The sequence below is a fragment of the Leucopleurus acutus genome (genome assembly GCF_964270905.1).
Source record: "Leucopleurus acutus genome assembly, chromosome: 21".
Lineage (NCBI taxonomy): Eukaryota > Metazoa > Chordata > Mammalia > Artiodactyla > Delphinidae > Leucopleurus > Leucopleurus acutus.
Genome location: NC_139163.1, coordinates 17219695 through 17238041, shown reverse-complemented (window position 1 = coordinate 17238041; position 18347 = coordinate 17219695). Strand labels below are relative to the sequence as shown.

Genomic DNA, 18347 nt, shown 5'->3' with positions numbered 1-18347 from the left:
GGTGAGTGATGCTCCCACAGCTATACTGCATGTCTTAAGACCCTCCTATGTGTGGGGCTGTTTCCTGTTTGGTCTCGTGGTGGTCCTTCTCTGAAAGGGAAGGGAAGGCTTGCCCGCTGAGGACTCAGCCTTTGGTCCACGCCACTGTGGTAAAGGCACTAAATGCTACAATCGTATTTTTCCGGATAGAAATCAGAACCTCGTTAACTACCCGCTGCTGTTGCATTTCCAGGAGGGGCATGGGTGGAGTGTGGTGAGAAAGTAACACTCGATGTTTCAGGAAGGGAGGAGCTCGGGGAAAATAAGACAGTTTTATTTTTACCTTGAAATTGCCATGTGCTTGTCCATCCGAGCTTTTAATTCTTCATTCTCCTGCTGGAATCGCTTCAGTTTGTCCACCAGTGCTGTGTTGTTGTCCACCTTGGTGTCAACAAGAGTACCAACATTTATACATTAAAAATTACATAAAGCCCCTTATTTCCCTAAGGTGCCTTCCTGACACCGGCACACACTGGAGAGATTTCATTCGGGCAAGTTTAATGGCATGTTGACTGTCTCTACACTGACGCACTGCAAAAAGAATCTACTGCAGCAAAACAGAGCACGTGGATATTCCTTTTTAAAGGTATGCCAGGCCACTTGAAAATGGACAAACCCAGGGGGTTAGTGATTTGTTCAAGTTCACATTGCTTCAGAATTCCCAAGAATTGGTGCCCTGCCTTCGGCAACCCTCGGGGGCTGTGCCTCTTTCAGGTTCAAGGTGATAAACACTGGCTACCTAGCGGCCGTTTTCTTTATCAGAGGCACCACAGCTTCTTACGGTAAATTCTGAGAGAAAAAAAAAATCCCACGTTTGATGAAAATTCAGTTCGTGGCAATGTTTAATATGACTTTAATCATGGTCTCCCGGTTACTCTTCAGCACCTACCTCCGAGTGGTCACATAAGGCAATCCACAAAGCTCTGCAGAGCCTTCAAATCAGCAGGTGACACTGCAGAAAGCGCTCCTCCTTGGCTGAACTAAAGACACGCTTGTTTGCCTAGGGCTTGCCCGGGCTAAACTTTCAAGGAAAACAAGCTGCTCCGTTGAGAGAGTGCAGGATAAAAGCCCAGAAGACGCTGAATCAGTTAACACGACGAACTGCCAGTGACATCCCTGCTTAGTCTCTAAAGGTAAGATTTGATTTCTTGCTCGGAGGCGACGTCACAGCTCTAAGTCCCTGTCACTGCTGCCCGTGACTAGGCTCTTAGTTTGCAGTCCTACTGTTCTTAACATCTTATTATCCAGAAAAAGCTTAGGACAAGCCAACCAAGTGAAATATCCAAAACAAATGTGACTAGCGTGTAAGAAAAAGGGGGCATTGGAATTTCCAGGAAGTATAAAGGAGTTCAAGATAAAAACATGAGGTGGGAAAATCTGGAATTAAAGACTGTGGGTAGGAATTAGCCTTAAAATATTAATCTCATCCACTTCCTCATTTTACTGGAGAGGAAACTAGCCCTGGAATTTCACTCTTAGAGCTAATTATCAGCGGAGCTAGTTTTTACACCGAGAAAGCCTCCTTGCTTTCTAAGTGGCTTATTTTCAATACAGGCCTGGAGCTTACAAGTAAACAAGGTAACAGTGGGTTTACCTGTCTGTCCTTGGATTAACCCTTCTTCTGCCTATACACCATGCCATGCTGACTAGTCTCTTGGGCATGGCAAGGGACGGAAATACTTGTGGATCAGCAAAGATCAAGACCTATGAGTAATTTTACAGCAGAGCCTGTTCTTACTGCACATGATGGTTTGAAGAGTTTTGATGTGTGCATGGCATATAGGGCAACCAATCATTAACAGGATTGCCTGAGTCACTGTTGATGGCCACATTGGCAGTCATGAGACCTGATACAACAGGATGACCTTTGGCAGGAACTGGTGTATATACTAGGTTGGGCCCATTAATAGACCATGAGTTCTTTCCTTCCTTTACAAAAACAAAACTTCCTGGTCATTCAAAGTGCCCATCTATCCACCTGGGGGCTTAGCTCTTACCTCCCTTGATAGGTAATAGTCTCTAGAAGAAAACCAAACACCAAAAACCAAACAAACTAATGATGAGTGACTTCCATGCTCCCTACTGTCCAGGGCTGGTTTGGGTTTGAACTGAGGTACCTACTCAACACTGAGTTGCCCATAATTAGGGAGAGAAGGGACAAAGCAGTGCGAGGGGCCTGGCACAGTCAAAAGTGGTGTACAAAGTACAGCACTGGCTGGGAACACCTATGCTGCCGCGGCAAACCCTGCAGGCTTGGCTAGACTCCTGGCTCTTAGCAGTCGCGTTCCAGGGCTGGACCAAGGCTCACAGGGCACTGCGCTCGCTGCTCACACACGCAGTCCTGGATGGGCTCATCACATGCTAACATCCGTTCTGCCCTAAAGGCCGTAAACTAAACTTTATTCATATTTTGCATAGTGCTGGCTACTTGTACAACCAGATTACTTTTATAAAAGGGCAATTCTTTTATCACAGTCTAATTCACATGAAGATGAAGAATTTAGATAGCAAGATTCAATTGCTCTGATGGAATTAATTTATGTACTCAACAGTTTTGAGCAAAAGAAACCCACCCAGAGGTGGTAGTGTATTAAAGGACGGCTTTTACATTATTTAAAAATTCTTCTTATGCAGGTGGATATTCCCAGACCACTGAAACGGGAGACACTCGCGAGCTGTCATTTTTCCAAACACTGAATGCTACCTTTTATACGTTCCTTGAAAAATATGTTCTAGAAGGTAGCAATGAATAAGCCTTAAGCTGACAATGGAATAGAAGATTCCATTAACCTCTTCTACCTCTCCTATCTTTAAATAGCAATTAAGACAATTCCACAGGTCTAGTTCAGAGGCCAGTTCCTGTGCCTCAGGTATTACCCCGTTTAAGGTTCTGAATGAAATGTACCAGTTTCTCCATTTTCATTAACTTGATGTCCTGTTGGTGTAGCTTCTCATTCTTGATGTCCAAAACAGCTTTCAGGCTTTCTAACTCTTGTTCCAGATACATGATCTGAGGGTTTTTCTGGAAAACACACAGCAGGATATGGCTGTGATCATTTAACACAATCACATGGTTCAAACTCTTAATATAAAGACATTTGATTAGATTTAGAAATTAAACAAGTAGCAAGAGACATCAACCTTCTTACGGCAGTTTCAAAGAAAGGTGAAAAGAAGGGTTAAGACATCTTTAACTTCAAAGTCTTTGGTCTTAAGAATGAAATAAAACATTTCACATTTGAAAACAAACACTTCACTCACGTATCAGTAACTTAACATGCAAAAAACATTGGTAGCACCAAATATTTTACTGGAAGTAAGATAAAAACCACAGCTTACAACACAAAACAGAACTCTGGCTAGAGAGTACGCAATTCCAAGTCCGGGCCAGGTGTCTGGGGGGAGAAAGGGAACAATAGTTCTCTCTATCCAAAGTCAGTAAATCATGAGGAATGAACAGGCAGCGTGTTCATTGGGCTCTCTGGAAAACGAGGAATGGCAATCACGTGCTGAGTCTTTTGGACGTTCGCTATGACGGGACTAGGTTAGCCTGGCCGTACTTCTAGAGCAGGATTAACACCCCATCATTTTGTGACACCCGAACACCTACATGGCATAGAGCACGTGCACTGCGAAAATTCTATGCAAGATAAACACTATTTAAGGGGAGGTCATCCTCTGAGAGCACGAGACCAGGGTGGATTCCCCAACTCCTTGCTTTAATTATTGAAACTCAAGTGAACCTTCCAAAATGCACGACACAAGTTAAAGGCACAAAATCTATTGATCTGGTGTTCAGCGAGGGAATTTCTCAGACAAGAGTCAGTGGTGTCGATCATCAAACCTATCCTCCTGGACAGTGGTTAACGCTCTGGAGCAACCCTTAGGGCGAATCAGGGAAGGTGCCCTTGGGGATCACTTAAACGCCTCACTTCGCAGAAGGAGACAGAATTGCACAGCTCAAGCGACCTACCTGCTCAGGGCCCAAAAGTGCTGGGGTGGGGACCAACCCCCGATCCTCAACTCCAGGGCTCTTCCAGAAACTTCCTACATTTCATATACTGTTATCCTTTTACACATGATTTTTTTAAACCATGAAGAGAGCAAATCCCATGTTGCTGATTTTTAAAGTCAGAGTGCATGCAGCCTCGTTCCCACTGCACCTTTCCTACTTCTCGGCCACCTGGCCCTTTCTCCCTCACTCTCATACACACTCTTTTCCCACAACCTGGGCAGGCTTAGGTGGGGTAAGGCATGAGATAGTCCTGCTTTGCTCAACCTGTTTCCCTTCCAAACTTTTTCAGGAGCTGCTGCAGGATCAGGAAGCTCTTTAAAAGCGTTCCCTGAACCACTCATAAGATTTACACCCTGCGTGTGAAGTCTACAGATTTCTTTTGCAATCGAATTTTTCTAAGAATCTTCCAGAATAAATAGCTTTGAAATTTCACTGAATAGGACCTCATCCACTTGCATTCAAATGTCTAGAGGGTCTCTCACTGACATAGCAGAAGAGCTCACTGAGGGACCCAGGTACTTCGAGAGTTGCGACAGGTCTTAAGTGGCACAAAAGCTCTGCTTCTGCAGCCCCAGACACAAATACATGGAATGAAAAGACAGAAGCAGCCCCCGCCCCGCAAAAAAAAAAAAAAGTTGGGGGGATGCAGAGGAGTAAGAATACAAGTTGCAAGAGAAAGTTGAGTTTACCAGAGAAATTTGTAGTTTTCAAAAGTGAGGACTGGACCTCCCCGATGGTGCAGTGGTTAAGAATCCGCCTTCCAATGCAGGGGACATGGGTTCGATCCCTGGTCCAGGAAGATCCCACATGCCATGGAGCAACTAAGCCTGTGTGCTTAGCCCACAACTACTGAGCCCGCATGCCACAACTACTGAAGCCTGTGCACCTAGAGCCCGTGCTCCGCAACAAGAGACGCCACCGCAATGAGAAGGCCGCGCACGGCAAGGAAGAGAAGCCCCCGCTCGCCGCAACTAGAGAAAGCCCGTGCACAGCAACTAAGACCCAACACAGCCATCCGTAAATAAATAACTTTTAAAAGTGAGGATTATCCATACAATGAAATATTGTTCAGCCATAAAAAGGAATGAAATGTCTGTACCTGCTACAATATGCCCGAACCTTGAGAACATAAGCTGAGGGAAAGAAGCTGACACAAAAAGCTGCATATAGCACAATTTCATGTCAATGAAATCTCTAGAACAGGTACATGGAGAGAAACAGAAAGGAGACTGGTGATCCCGTAGGGCTAGGGAGTTTGGGGGGGAAATGGGGAATGACTGCTAAAGGGTACAGGGTGTCTTTTGGGGGCGGGTGATAAAAGTGTTCTGTAATTAGATCCTGGTGACCAAGGTATAACTTGTAAACTGCTGAATTGTATATTTTAGAAGGGTGAATATCGTGGTATGTAAATTATATCACAATATAGCAAGTTAATTAAAAAATGAAGTCTTTACATAAAACCCTGACCCTAATTGATAGTTTTCCTGTCTTCCTATAGGTATTAGCTTAGATCACTTGCAATATATTGGATTTCAGCTATGTCAGTTTTTAGAATTAAAAAGACACCAGTAACCAAAGCAGCCACTTTATACAGTTTAAAAGTCATACTGCAAGATATGAAAAAGATTCCAAACCCATACTGTTTCTCTAGCTGCTGAACACTTAACTGACTCTAAAAGACAGCTAAGCAGAAGAAAAATTCACTAGTGATGGGGGAGCATACGCAACTTACTAAATTTGCTTTCTCTCTTGATATTCTTTTTTGTTCTTCTGATTTCAACTTTTCATTTAAAGTGTCATTTTCACTCTTCAAACCATTGATTTGTTTCTAAAACACAAACAGTGAAATGTGGAACGTAAGTAAACAAGCGGGCACCAGAAACATTGCAAATGTGCACAGAAACGTACCCAAACCATACAAGCGTCAAGAATGATGATGGGAAGGTGGGCAGGAGCGGTGGTGGTGGTTGAGATTTACCTACCTCTAGTGACTCCTGCTTCTCGTAAAGCAAATCCTCAAGTGATTTCTTTTCCATTTCATGGCTTTTCTTGATCTCTGGAAGTGATATGTTTTTGAGTCAATAACATCCTACGAGATCACTGTATTCTACAGTCATTATAGCACAGGGATGCAACAGTTGATTGTGAGGCGCTGCGCCTACACTACTTTATATTTGTACGGCACTGTTGTAGAAATTAAACGACTTGTTCTCAAATTAGCCCATGAGGTGAGTAGGGCAGATAATTCCCATTTTATAAATGAGAACATAGAGGCCCAGAGAGGCCAAAAGACCTCAGGGAACAAAGAGCACGCCTGGGGGCAATGGGGATGGGGGCGGTCAAACACTGGCCTTCAGACTCCTGGTCAGGAGGCCCCGTGCTCTGTTCCAGTTGCCCTTCACGAACCAAACAGAAGTCTCAAATTAAACCCATCTCCAGCAGGAAGGAAGAAAAACAATGTTTACCCAACATCTACCCTGGGCCAGTCACTTTTACATGTTCTCTTCTCTGACCTCACACAACAAGTCTGTCTTTCTGATGAGAAGGCCCCTGACAGAGTTCACAGGGTCAGTTCTCACCACGTGTCCATATGTTTCTCTGTAGATGCAATGGGTTCGGTGTAACGACTTCAGCTACATGGGCACTTATCTTCTGTAAAAAATGGCTTCTTATTCTTTTCCTTTAATTTCAACCCGTCCAATCACGATGAAGTAATAAAACACATCTTTTTATTCAACAAATGCCATCTACATTTCACAGCAGTGCTGGTGTGAAGTGCCTGGCATGGACCCTTCACCACGGTCAGGATATAAACTGACACTTTCACCTTCCCAGGATCTGGAGTGGTCAAGCACAACTATTACCAAAAGGGCCTTGAAGTTCCTTAAAAGTTCATTCTAGTTCCTAAAAGGGGGACTTCCCTGATGGGGCAATGGTTAAGAATCTGCCTGCCAATGCAGGGGACACGGGTTCAAGCCCTGGTCCGGGAAGATTCCACATGCTACGGAGCAACTGAGCCCGTGCGCCACAACTACTGAGCCTGCGCTCTAGAGCCCGCGAGCCACAACTACTGGGCCCGCGTGCCACAACTACTGAGCCCATGCACCTAGAGCCCGTGCTCCGCAACAAGAGAGGCCACCGCAGGGAAAAGCCCACACACTGCAACAAAGAGTAGCCCCTGCTTGCCGCAACTAGAGAAGGCCCAGCAGCCATGAAGACCCAACAAAGCCAAAAAATAAATTAAAAAAAAAAACCCCAAAACTATATTTCCTAAAAGACTGGCATTTATAACAAACTATTATTTGCATCCTTAGGGGAAAGGGGATCTCCTCACAATGAACAGTGCAAAAAGAAACCAAAAAACACTCCAAACGGAATACCACAGGGTATTCTCTAGAGGGGCAAGTTTTGAATCATTTCCGTTTTAAAACATATCACGCTGTTCCACTAGCTTTTATTCTATTTCAATAGAAAAAGCATCCTTGCCTGAAAGGGAGGCTTCATAGGCCTTCTTTATCAAGTCTATTTTCTCTGAGTGGCTTGCTTCAATTTCCAACTTTGAGGTTTCATGGGCAGCACTTAAGTTGTCAAACTATAAGAAAAAAACCAAACCAAAACAATAGTTTATCAATAAAAAGTCCTAAGGTGAATAATAAGCAGCAGCATTAGGAAATCTGACACATGAGCTTGCATTCAAGTCTAAGGCCTACCAGACACAAGTAAAGAACAACCCAACTGGGGTTTGCCAGTCCCTATGCTCCAGTCCACCGTGCCTCAGGAACACAACACGCAGCTCTCCAGGGTTCATGGATGGAAAGGGCTGAGTCCACCATACGGAACGAGGATACCTTCCATGGTGACAGGACCATGTAAGCTCTACAGCTGTCATGTTGGCCTCTATATTCTCGGTCCCTAGCACATGCCTGGCATATAGTTGGCACTGTGTAAATATCAGCTAAATGAAAAACTGATTTTAAATGGGAACAAGGAAATTAAAGAGAGGTTTAGGATATACCATTAAGGGAAAAATACGAGTTATTAAACAAGAGCCATTTTAAAAAAGAAGAAGAAATGCAAGCCAATGTTTTAGCAGCACCAGAATGTTTGCAAAGGGATTATTTCTAGGTAGTAGGATAAAGGGATGTTTTATTTTTTAAAATATATCCAAAAAGAAACAAAAACACTAATTTGAAAAGATACATGCACCCCAATGTTCACAGCATTATTTATAATTGTCAACATATGGAAACAACCTAAATGTCCATCAACGGATGAATGGATAAAGAAAATGTGATACACTCTATATATATACACACACACATATATAGGTATGTGTGCGTGTGTGTGTGTATATATATATATATATATATATATATGGACCACTACTCAGCCATAAAAAAGAATGACATTTTCCATTTGCAGCAAAGTGGAGAGCCATGATGCTAAGTGAAATAAGACAGAGAAAGACAAATACTGTATGATATCACTTATACGTGGAATTTAAAAAATACAACAAACTAGTGAACATAACAAAAAAGAAGCAGACTCACAGATATAGAGAACAAACTAGTGGTTACCAGTGTGGAGAGGGAAGGGGGAGGGGCAAGATAGGGGTAGAGGAGTAAGAGGTACAAACTATTAGGTATAAAACAAGCTAGAAGGATATTGTACGACATGGGGAGCACAGCCAATAGTTTATAATAACTATAAATAGAGTTATAATCTTTAAAAATTGTGAATCACTGTATTGTACACCTGTAACATATAATCTTGTACAGCTATACTTCAATTAAAAAATTTTTTTAAAGGGTTGTTTTAAATTTTATCTTTTTTTCTTCTGATCTTTCGCTCAACATATGTACATTGCTTTGATCATAAAAAATTTAATTTAAAAAACTTTTCATTTGTTTAAAATTTAAAGAAGTTCATCAAGGGATGTCCAACAAAGAGAAGGTCATCAAAGCAAGGCCATCATCAGACAACAGTCATAATTCAAATTAATAGCCACAGCCAAGCACACGCGCAGGTTCTAAAAGCACAGACCTGCTCCTGTAACTGAGTTTTGTACTTCTCTGCTTCTTCGATGTAGATATTCTGAAGCTTTTCACACTCCCCGGTGTAAAATTCTTTAAGCCGATTCTCCAGCTCTGTTAGATCAGTCTGGTGCTGCTGGTTTAGCTTCTGGACAAATCCTTCATAAGCTATTTGCAACTCATTCCTGGCTTTTTCTAACTTCTCACAGGTGGTTGAAGCAGTGACTGAAAAGAGATGGAAAAAGAAAAGGGAAAATGACACTTAACCTGCTAAATGTCCTAAATTCATAACATTCACACACAGATGTGATGACTCTGGAAGCATAAACAAAGGGCTCTCAGAGTACTCGAATCTCTCAGGACCAGATTTTCAAACATAATAGTATAGAAATGAACGATAAAAGGGAATGAGAGGAAATGGTCTCTGGCAGCAAAAAGCCAACTGTCTATCAAGCAGTAAGAGAAGTCCTTGAGCAGAGCCAGGTTCCCAAGTGAAGAGCACCCTTTCTCATGGTGACCAATCAGTGCAGGGGCTGTAACGAGAGGAGGCTCTGATTGGCCAAGGCGTCTCTAAGGCGGGCCAGCCACTAGAGGAGGCAGCCGAGATGTAGAAGGAGCAGGTAAGACCAGAGAGAAGCAATAAATAGACGTTAAGCTTGTATGCAGTTGGAGCCAATTTAAACTCGTTACTTCAAAAATATAGTAATAAAAACAAAATACTAGAATATACTGAACACAAATCACCAGAACATAAAAACTTTAGGAAAAATACATTGAGAAGCTACAATACAATGTAAATATATTGAAAGGGTAACATTTTTAAAAGGCAAAGTAATTTGATAAACATAAAATCAGAGCATACTAACTCTTCACTACCACTACCAAAAACAGAAGTACTAACAATACCTTGCAGAGCTTGCACATAAACACATACCCACACAGACTATAATAAATCCTGAAAGAAATGGGAGAATATATATGCAAATGAAGCAACCGACAAGGGATTAATCTCTAAAATATACAAACAGCTCATGCAGCTCAATATCAAAAGTACCCAAATAACCCAATCAAAAAATGGGCGGAAGGGGACTTCCCTGGTGGTGCAGTGGTTAAGAATCTGCCTGCCAATGCAGGGGACACGGGTTGACCCCTGGTCTGGGAAGATCCCACATGCCTTGGAGCAACTAAGCCTGTGAGCCACAACTACTGAGCCTGTGTGCTGCAACTACTGAAGCCCATGTGCCTAGAGCCCAGGCTCTGCAACAAGAGAAGCCACCGCAATGAGAAGCATGCACAGCGCAACAAAGAGTAGCCCCCACTCACAGCAACTAAAGAAAGCCCGTGCGCAGCAATGAAGACCCAAGGCAGCCAAAAATAAAATAAATTAATTAAAAAAAAACCCTAAATATAGAACTACCATATGACCCAGTAATCCCACTCCTGGGCATATACCTGGAGAAAACCACCATTCAAAAAGATACATGCACCCCAATGTTCATTGCAGCACTATTTACAATAGCCAGGTCATGGAAGCAACCTAAGAGTCCATCGACAGATGAATGGATAAAGAAGATGTGGTACATATATACAATGGAATATTACTCAGCAATAAAAAAGGATGACATAATGCCATCTGCAGCAACATGGATGGACCTAGAGATTGTCATAGTGAAGTAAGTCAGACACAGAAAGATGAATATCATATGATATCGCTTATATGTGGAATGTAAAAAAAAAATGGGTACAAATGAACTTACAAAATAGAAGTAGAGTCACAGATGTAGAAAACAAATCTATGGTTATCAGGGGATGGTGGGGGAGGGATAAATTGGGAGATTGGGACTGACATACACACACTACTATATATAAAATAGGTAACTAATAAGAACCTGCTGTATAGCACAGGGGACTCTACTCAATACTCTGGAATGGCCTACATGGGAAAAGAATCTAAAGAAGAGTGGATAGATGTATATATATAACTGATTCACTTTGCTGTACACCAGAAACTAACACAACATTGTAAATCAACTATATGCCAATAAAAATTTTTTAAAAATCCTGAAAGAGTTCTATCATTTCTTGGGAAGCCTGACTTTGGACTTTTGCAGCCTTCCTGTCCTTATGTTAGATATGGGGGAAAGGAGTGCTACTCTGTAAGGAGGATGCATGTTCTCATCACCCCAGAGTGCCCATGGATTCATGCAAAATGGGTACTGGTAAGTCTGTTTATTATAAAGTAATCCTTATGTCTCTTTTGGTAAGGAATATGTATTTGTGGAGTAGTGGAAGGAAAAAGGTTGTTTTAGGGAGGAGAAGAGGATAGTTTAGATCAATGATTATTCTGACCTAAGTAGTGGGAAATTGGCTGGCTCCCGGGATGGATTTCGGGCAATGATGTAGACTTGTTTTCTTGGGAATATGCCACATGGCAGTAGAAATACCAGCCCCTACTTGTCCCATATCAGTATTCCTTCAGAAGTAAAATAAGTCATATTGAAATAATGACAAGCATAGTGTCTGCTAAAGAGCACCCTTAAAATTCAGATAAACCCACAAACGTTTACTGAACTCACAGTAAAGGCAAAAACAAAGCAAGAACTACTACCCTGATATCGAGGGTAAAAACTGTATTCCACGATGAGCAATGGGGAGCCTGCACAGTGCACCTTGGGAGCTAGAACATTCCCAAGGCAGAAAAGTTGGAGAGAAGACTCAGCAAGGCACGTGTAGGCCAGATTACAGAGGTCATCAACATCACCAACAACTCAGGCCTTTGGGACTCTGTTTGGGAAGTGATTTTTTTCCTTAAAAGAATTTATTAAAAGATGATGGCCATGCTGATTGCCACAGAATATGCTCCTCATATCACTACGTATTTATCAAAGGAGGAAAAAGTGATTCACGAAGGCAAATGTTAGCCAAAGAGGTAAACGTATTCGCTTCCACTGCCTTTCCAAAATAATACAAATAAAATGATAGGGCCACAAGCCTCCTTCTGTGAATTCCACGTTACAGCTCTATACGAAAGAAGGCAGTAGAAAACTATTTGTGAACAGTCAATAAAGGCATCAAAATAGCTTTTCTAGTCAGAGAAATCTTGATTTCACACAGCCTTCTGACGTAATTGCCTCAGGATTTCAGATAACAGCAAAGTAAAAAACAAAACAAACAAAAAATTCTAGCTCATCTGAAGGCTCATATCTGAGATAAAATGTCTAAGTGAACCAAAAACTAGAAGAGCTTCCGTGTAGACGTTAGCAGTGTGCTGCACCTGCCGGATTCCAACACATCTGCTTGTAATCAAAGACTGTCAGTCTGAATGTGTAACTGTATAACTTTAAAATCAAAAAGGATAGATGGAAATTCTCTCACTCACACTGGCGGCCGGACAGGGTGTTTCCTCTTTTTTTTTTTTTTTTTTTTTTTAAAGAAGCTTAACTAGTGTTTGATTTTGTTGGCCACTGTGCAGAGAGGTAAAGGGAGGACAGCAGGGAAGGAAGGGTACAGGGAAAAAAAAATGGGTCGGACGGGGGAGCGGTGGTTACTGCTGTTAGGACAACAGTCCCAAGGCAGGCCTGGCCCCAGGTGGTGACATCAGCCTGCAGCTGTGCAGGAACAGCTGGGCTGAAGTGATCCCTCACACAAATGGCTCTACTTTGAGTTAACGGGCCTGGGCTCCTGGGGAAGCACTTATCTGGCATAAAGACTCGTGAAATACTTTTCTAAAGGACACACATGTCAACGCTGTATCAAGGGTTCTCAGGACCCCTGATGGCTGGACATACTCGTCGGGAGTCGGGGACGCCAGGCTGGGGCTTCAGTCCTGGACTTTTCCGTGTACTTATTTCAATTTAGGAGCGATTTCTATGCAGCTGGGCTCTTACTCCTGTTCTCAGTTTTGTCTCGTCCTTGCTTATTCTCCAGAATTCTCAGTCAATTAATCAAACACCCAAGACAGTCAAAATCAAACATGAATCTTTCAGAATTCGGACTAAGCAAGGAGTTTTTGCACAGTGTTAGGCGATACTGTTTGCATGAAGTTAGTGCACGGATGCAAAATCCACAGACTACAAAGTAGTCCTTTTGTCCTTACTGTTTTAATCATTCTATTAGACAATTTTTAAAGCACGTCTGTGATAAAGCACACCAAAGAGACCACTACCTGCAGAAAAATTGAAGGATTATCATTTTTGTGCCCATATTGGGAAAATGCAGAAGCTCTCTCCAGCAACCTATTAATTAAAATGAGAAACAGAGTTTTCAGAATTAAGAAGCGAAAGAAAGAAACCAACTCATTTACAAGATCAGCCCTGGGCTTCCCTGGTGGCGCAGTGGTTGAGAGTCCGCCTGCCGATGCAGGGGACACGCGTTCGCGCCCCGGTCCGGGAAGATCCCGCATGCCGCAGAGCGGCTGGGCCCGTGAGCCATGGCCGCTGAGCCTGTGCGTCCGGAGCCTGTGCTCCGCAGCAGGAGAGGCCACAACAGTGAGAGGCCTGTGTACCGCAAAAAAAAAAAAAAAAAAAAAAAAGATCAGCCCTAAAACATAAGGCCACATTACAAGCTGGAAGTTGACATTTCAACCTGAGACGAACCAGGCCTTAGAAGAATTCGAGGCCAAGGACAGAACAGGAAAAACAGAGAGACACTTCCCTGACAGTTTAAAACATGGATAACTAAGCAAGGAAAAAATATTTCATAAGTGGTGAAATGCTTGAAATTTTTCCTTTTCGATTATTTGGATGACATCTACAGAAGGTCCAATGCCTGAATCAAATATAACCTTGAGAAGAGAACTGGCTTCGTCCTGGGTCCTTTAGGAGTTTTCCCCAGGAGTGAAGTACAGCCATTACCTCATTGGTCCTGGTGGCCTTTCCTAAGAGGAAGGGTCAGATTTTTATTATTTCCATCTCATGGAGACCAATTTCCCTTTGGTGACTGATAAATGTGCTATTTACAATGAAAAACATGATACAACCATGGCCCTAAATTGTTAGTATTCTTTTGAAATGATACACGGCTTTCTTAATTTTTATATCTGAGTAGCAGCTTTCGTCATGAGACAACTAGAAATACTTTAATTCTCAGGAACATAAATAAATGTCTTAACAGAATAGGGCTAAACACTTAGGTTCAAATCTCAGCCACACCACTTACCTGCTATGTGATTTGAGCAAATGACTTAAGCTTTCTAAGCCTGAACTTCCTTACTTTTAAAGTGGCGCTAATATTAGTGCCTTCCACTGCAGGATTAAATAAAATATATGTGAAGCGCTTGGCCGGTGCCTGACCAGAGTTAAGTATGCAACAAATGTTACTGCTATTATTGCTAGCTTTGCCAAAGTCCACCGATTCAAATGTGTCTGAAGAGTCCTCAAAGACATGCTTGGCGGTGAGCGGTGTCCATGACACAGTGTGACAGTTACAAAGATGCACTGCTCGTCTAGTATTCAAAGAAGGTAAACACACACACACACACACACACACGAGGACAGGGTACACATCCACCCCAAAGCTTCACTTTCTAATACTACTGTTCTTGGCATTATATGCAATAGAATTTCTCCAACTTTTAGGTAATTTTATCTAAATTAGACATAAAATATGGAAGAGAAAAAAGAACAAGAAAACTAGGGAGGTAAGGTCCCTCAGAAGCTCATGCAAAGTTTCACGATGCCATACAAGAGTTCGTGACCGAAAGAAGAGACAAACAGGAAAGCAAGATGACTTCATTCCCCAGCTGTACACCCACACTCTCCCTAGACGCTTCCAGCAGGCCTGCTGTGAGTGCCAGCCCTTCCTTGAGCAGGGTTCCCTTCTCCGCACCATCCAGGAGGGCAATGAGGTGGGTGTCTGGTCCAGCCTCTCCTGCCTCCTCTGGGTCTCTCTCAGTCTCTCTCTCCGGCCACCTCACCTGCTTTTATTTCTGGGCACCCCTCCACTCCTTTAACAGCCCACACTTCTCAGGGCAGACATGCTTTTAAAAAAAAAACAACTTATAATTGTGGAATAATTTTATTAGATTGATAGAAAAGGTACAAAGAGACAGTACCAAGAGCTCCCGTATACCCTTCACCTAGGTTCCCCAGATGTTACCATCTTATGTAAAGCCAGGACATTTTTCAATACGAAGGTTTTAACGTTGAAGCAATACTATTAGCTCTACTACAGACTTTATTCCAATTTCAGCAGTTTTTCTACTAATGTCCCCCCCGCTTTTTTAAGAATAAACTTTTTTGGAATAATTTTAGATTTTCATAAAACTCGTAAGGATAGAATAGTTCCCGGATACCTCTCTCCCAGTTTCCCCTAATGCTGATGTCATATATTATGACAGGACATTTGTCGAAACAATTTTACTGGCACATTATTATTAACTCAACTCCAAGCTTTGTCCTTTCTTTCTGTTCTAGGCTCCAACCCAAGATAGCGACCTGCATTTACTCATCACATTTCCCTCATCTTCTCTAATCTGTGAATGTGTCTTTCCTTGCTTTTCATCATCTTGTCAATTTTGAAGTCAGGCATTTTACAGAATGTCCCTCAATTTGGGTTTGTCTGACATTTTCTCTGCATACTCCTCTGACCCAGGAATTCCACCATTAAGAATATATGTGTGGGACATACTCCCACACATATAAAATGAGGGACATACGAAGCTATTCACTAGAGCATATTTTGTAAGAGCAAAACATTACAAACAACCGAATGTCCACCGTGAAGAAACTGGTTAAATTAATTATGGTATATCTATATAATGGAATCGTTTCCAAAAAATAATTTTACAGCTGTTTAAAAACATATTGAGGAAGTTCTCTGTGTACTGATCTTTAAGAAATGCTAAGCAGAAAACAAGGTGCAGAACAGCATGTCTAATACTCTGCCACCTGTGTATAAAAGGAAGGGGAAACAAATATCTATCTTACGTTACTTCTCCTGTACCCCAGCCCCAGAACCATAAATAGCGACATAACCTTCTATCATAGCAGCACGATTGTTTCATAGTATTATTCTCTGAAGGGAAATCTGCTCATGACACACTTCCAGGGCAAGTGACCGTGTTGGTTACTCTCTTAAACTGGGGTCTAATCTGCTTCAAATTGGAAATAATATACCTGAACAAAGTAACCAAGAAGCCCTTTTTAAAAAGTAAAATGCTACTTTGTGGAGAGGCTGGTGCCCAAAGAACAACAGAAGGGCAGGGACCTAGACTATCAACAACAAGCATTTCCAACTCTGCAGATCAGTTTCCTGATACGCCAGGTAGGACTAAATATCACCTGCTCTGCTAACCTTACAGTTTGGTGAGGATAAAGTGAAAGAGTGCTCTATTTTGTAGTGAGTCTTCACAGACTGTCTGTGGAATGATCATCTACTCATAAAAGCCCCAGGTTTTGCTCCCCAAAGGTACTGCTTTTTCACAAGACCAAGAAATTTGGCAGACATGTGAGAGAGACAAAGGTCTCTTTCTGAATTTCGAAATTAGCTACAAATAGCTTTCAGATTGCTCTTGGGCATTATATGAATTGACAAGAACTGATTTCAAAAGCCTTCCACTAATCACATCTTACTGGGAATTTACTTTCACAAACCTCCCGCCACGTCAAATCCATTCTCCCATAAATAATACCACCTTCCCTTTAAAGCTCAGTTCATACTTTACAAAGTGCTCTCATATTTATTATTCCATGTAATAGAACATAGTCATGTCTTGAGTTAATAACATAGGTATTATCTTAAATCTCACTTTACTAGACTGTAGGGGGAACGGACGTGGCAGAACCGGGTCTAGAACTCAATCCGCTCAGCCCTTCTCAGTGCAGGTTCTATAGCACAGAACACGGAACAACCTGATCCAAGTGGCTGTTTTCTCAACTTGAGATGCATTAAGAGAGAAGTTCACGCATTCATACAATGGACACCACAGAATAACAGGGCTTAATTATCTTGTGCAAGCTAGAGAGACTGCAAAGTAAGGCAGGTAAAAAAACAATCTTTTTTCTCCCTACACTGATTAGTCCTGATGAAATCTTATTCACATGCGGGATGACAGTCTGGCCCAGTCACAGATCTTAGTACAGAGGTGCCAGCTGGGCCTCCACAGAGCCCCGGGTTCTCCCTGCCAATAAAAGTCTGCAAAGGCTTTGCTGTTTTTCAGCTTAGTCACTGGCCAACAACATGCTGCAAAACAGATGCTCTCATAGTCAAAACGGCAAGCGTTCCATGGACCAATCAAAACACTTAGGCTGGAAAGTGGATCTGAGTCAAAAGCCTGGCTGAATAACCGGCATAAATGTTCTAAGCTTCAGGCCTGAGGAAAGTAAGTTAACACTTTAAGGAAATCACATTTCAATCAAGAGAATAAATTTAATATTAATGAACAGGTGAGTCTGATACTATTCTGTGTCTCCTCCCTGATGATTCATGTTTAGGGGGCAAGGTTCAAAAGGGCAGGTCAAAGTTACCGGTAGGCAGAGACTTCCTTGGTGGTGCAGTGGATAAGACTCTGTGCTCCCAATGTAGGGGGCCCCGGTTTAATCCATCCAGGAACTAGATCCCACATGCATGCCGCAAGAGTTTGCATGCCACAACTAAGGAGCCGGAGAGCTGCAACTAAGGAGCCGGTGAGCCACAACTAAGGAGCCCTAGAGCCACAACTAAGACCTGATGCAACCAAATTAATTAATTAATTTTAAAAAGCCACCTAGAATTAAAACAAAACAAAACAAAACAAACAACAAAAAAACCCCAAAGTTACTGGTATGCATATGATTTGGAAGCCTATGTACAAGAATGGATTCAGTTCAGTTAGAGCTATTTGGTATTATTCTCTTACTCTGCTCACTTAAGTCTTACATACATATATTTTTTACATTAAGTGAACAACATTCTGGACAGCTAGTGTGCCCAGGGAGCACCTGCATCAGAGTCACCTGGATGATCATTACAAGTGGACTCCTCCATCCCAAGCCACCCGAGTCAGAACCGGGAATCTGCAGTTTTAATCTGGCCTATTTTATTACACAGTGAAGTTTGAAAACCACTGACAAATTACGTTAAATCAGGAAAAACTGAACATATCAAAACTGGACAAGGACAAGTGAGGGAAAAGACCAGGACAAGGAAGAAGACTCAACAGGCTTTCGGAATAGACACGCTTGGGCTTCCCTGGTGGCGCAGTGGTTGAGAGTCCACTTGCCGATGCAGGGGACCCAGGTTCGTGCCCCGGTCAGGGAAGATCCCACATGCTGCGGACCGGC

At 42.3% G+C, this 18347-nt stretch overlaps 1 protein-coding gene across 6 annotated transcripts in view; it reads right to left on the bottom strand.

Moving 5' to 3' along the window:
• MTUS1 (microtubule associated scaffold protein 1) overlaps positions 1-18347 on the bottom strand; it is a gene marked incomplete at its 5' end in the record, with an annotated part of 159161 nt that overhangs the window by 2660 nt on the left and 138154 nt on the right. For all 6 annotated transcript variants that reach the window (XM_082863767.1, XM_082863771.1, XM_082863768.1 and 3 more), the window contains 6 exons: positions 323-420; positions 2945-3061; positions 5787-5882; positions 6037-6110; positions 7541-7646; positions 9098-9312. In XM_082863767.1, coding sequence (XP_082719893.1) covers positions 323-420; positions 2945-3061; positions 5787-5882; positions 6037-6110; positions 7541-7646; positions 9098-9312 — 706 coding nt within the window. The remainder of the gene's footprint in view (positions 1-322; positions 421-2944; positions 3062-5786; positions 5883-6036; positions 6111-7540; positions 7647-9097; positions 9313-18347) is intronic.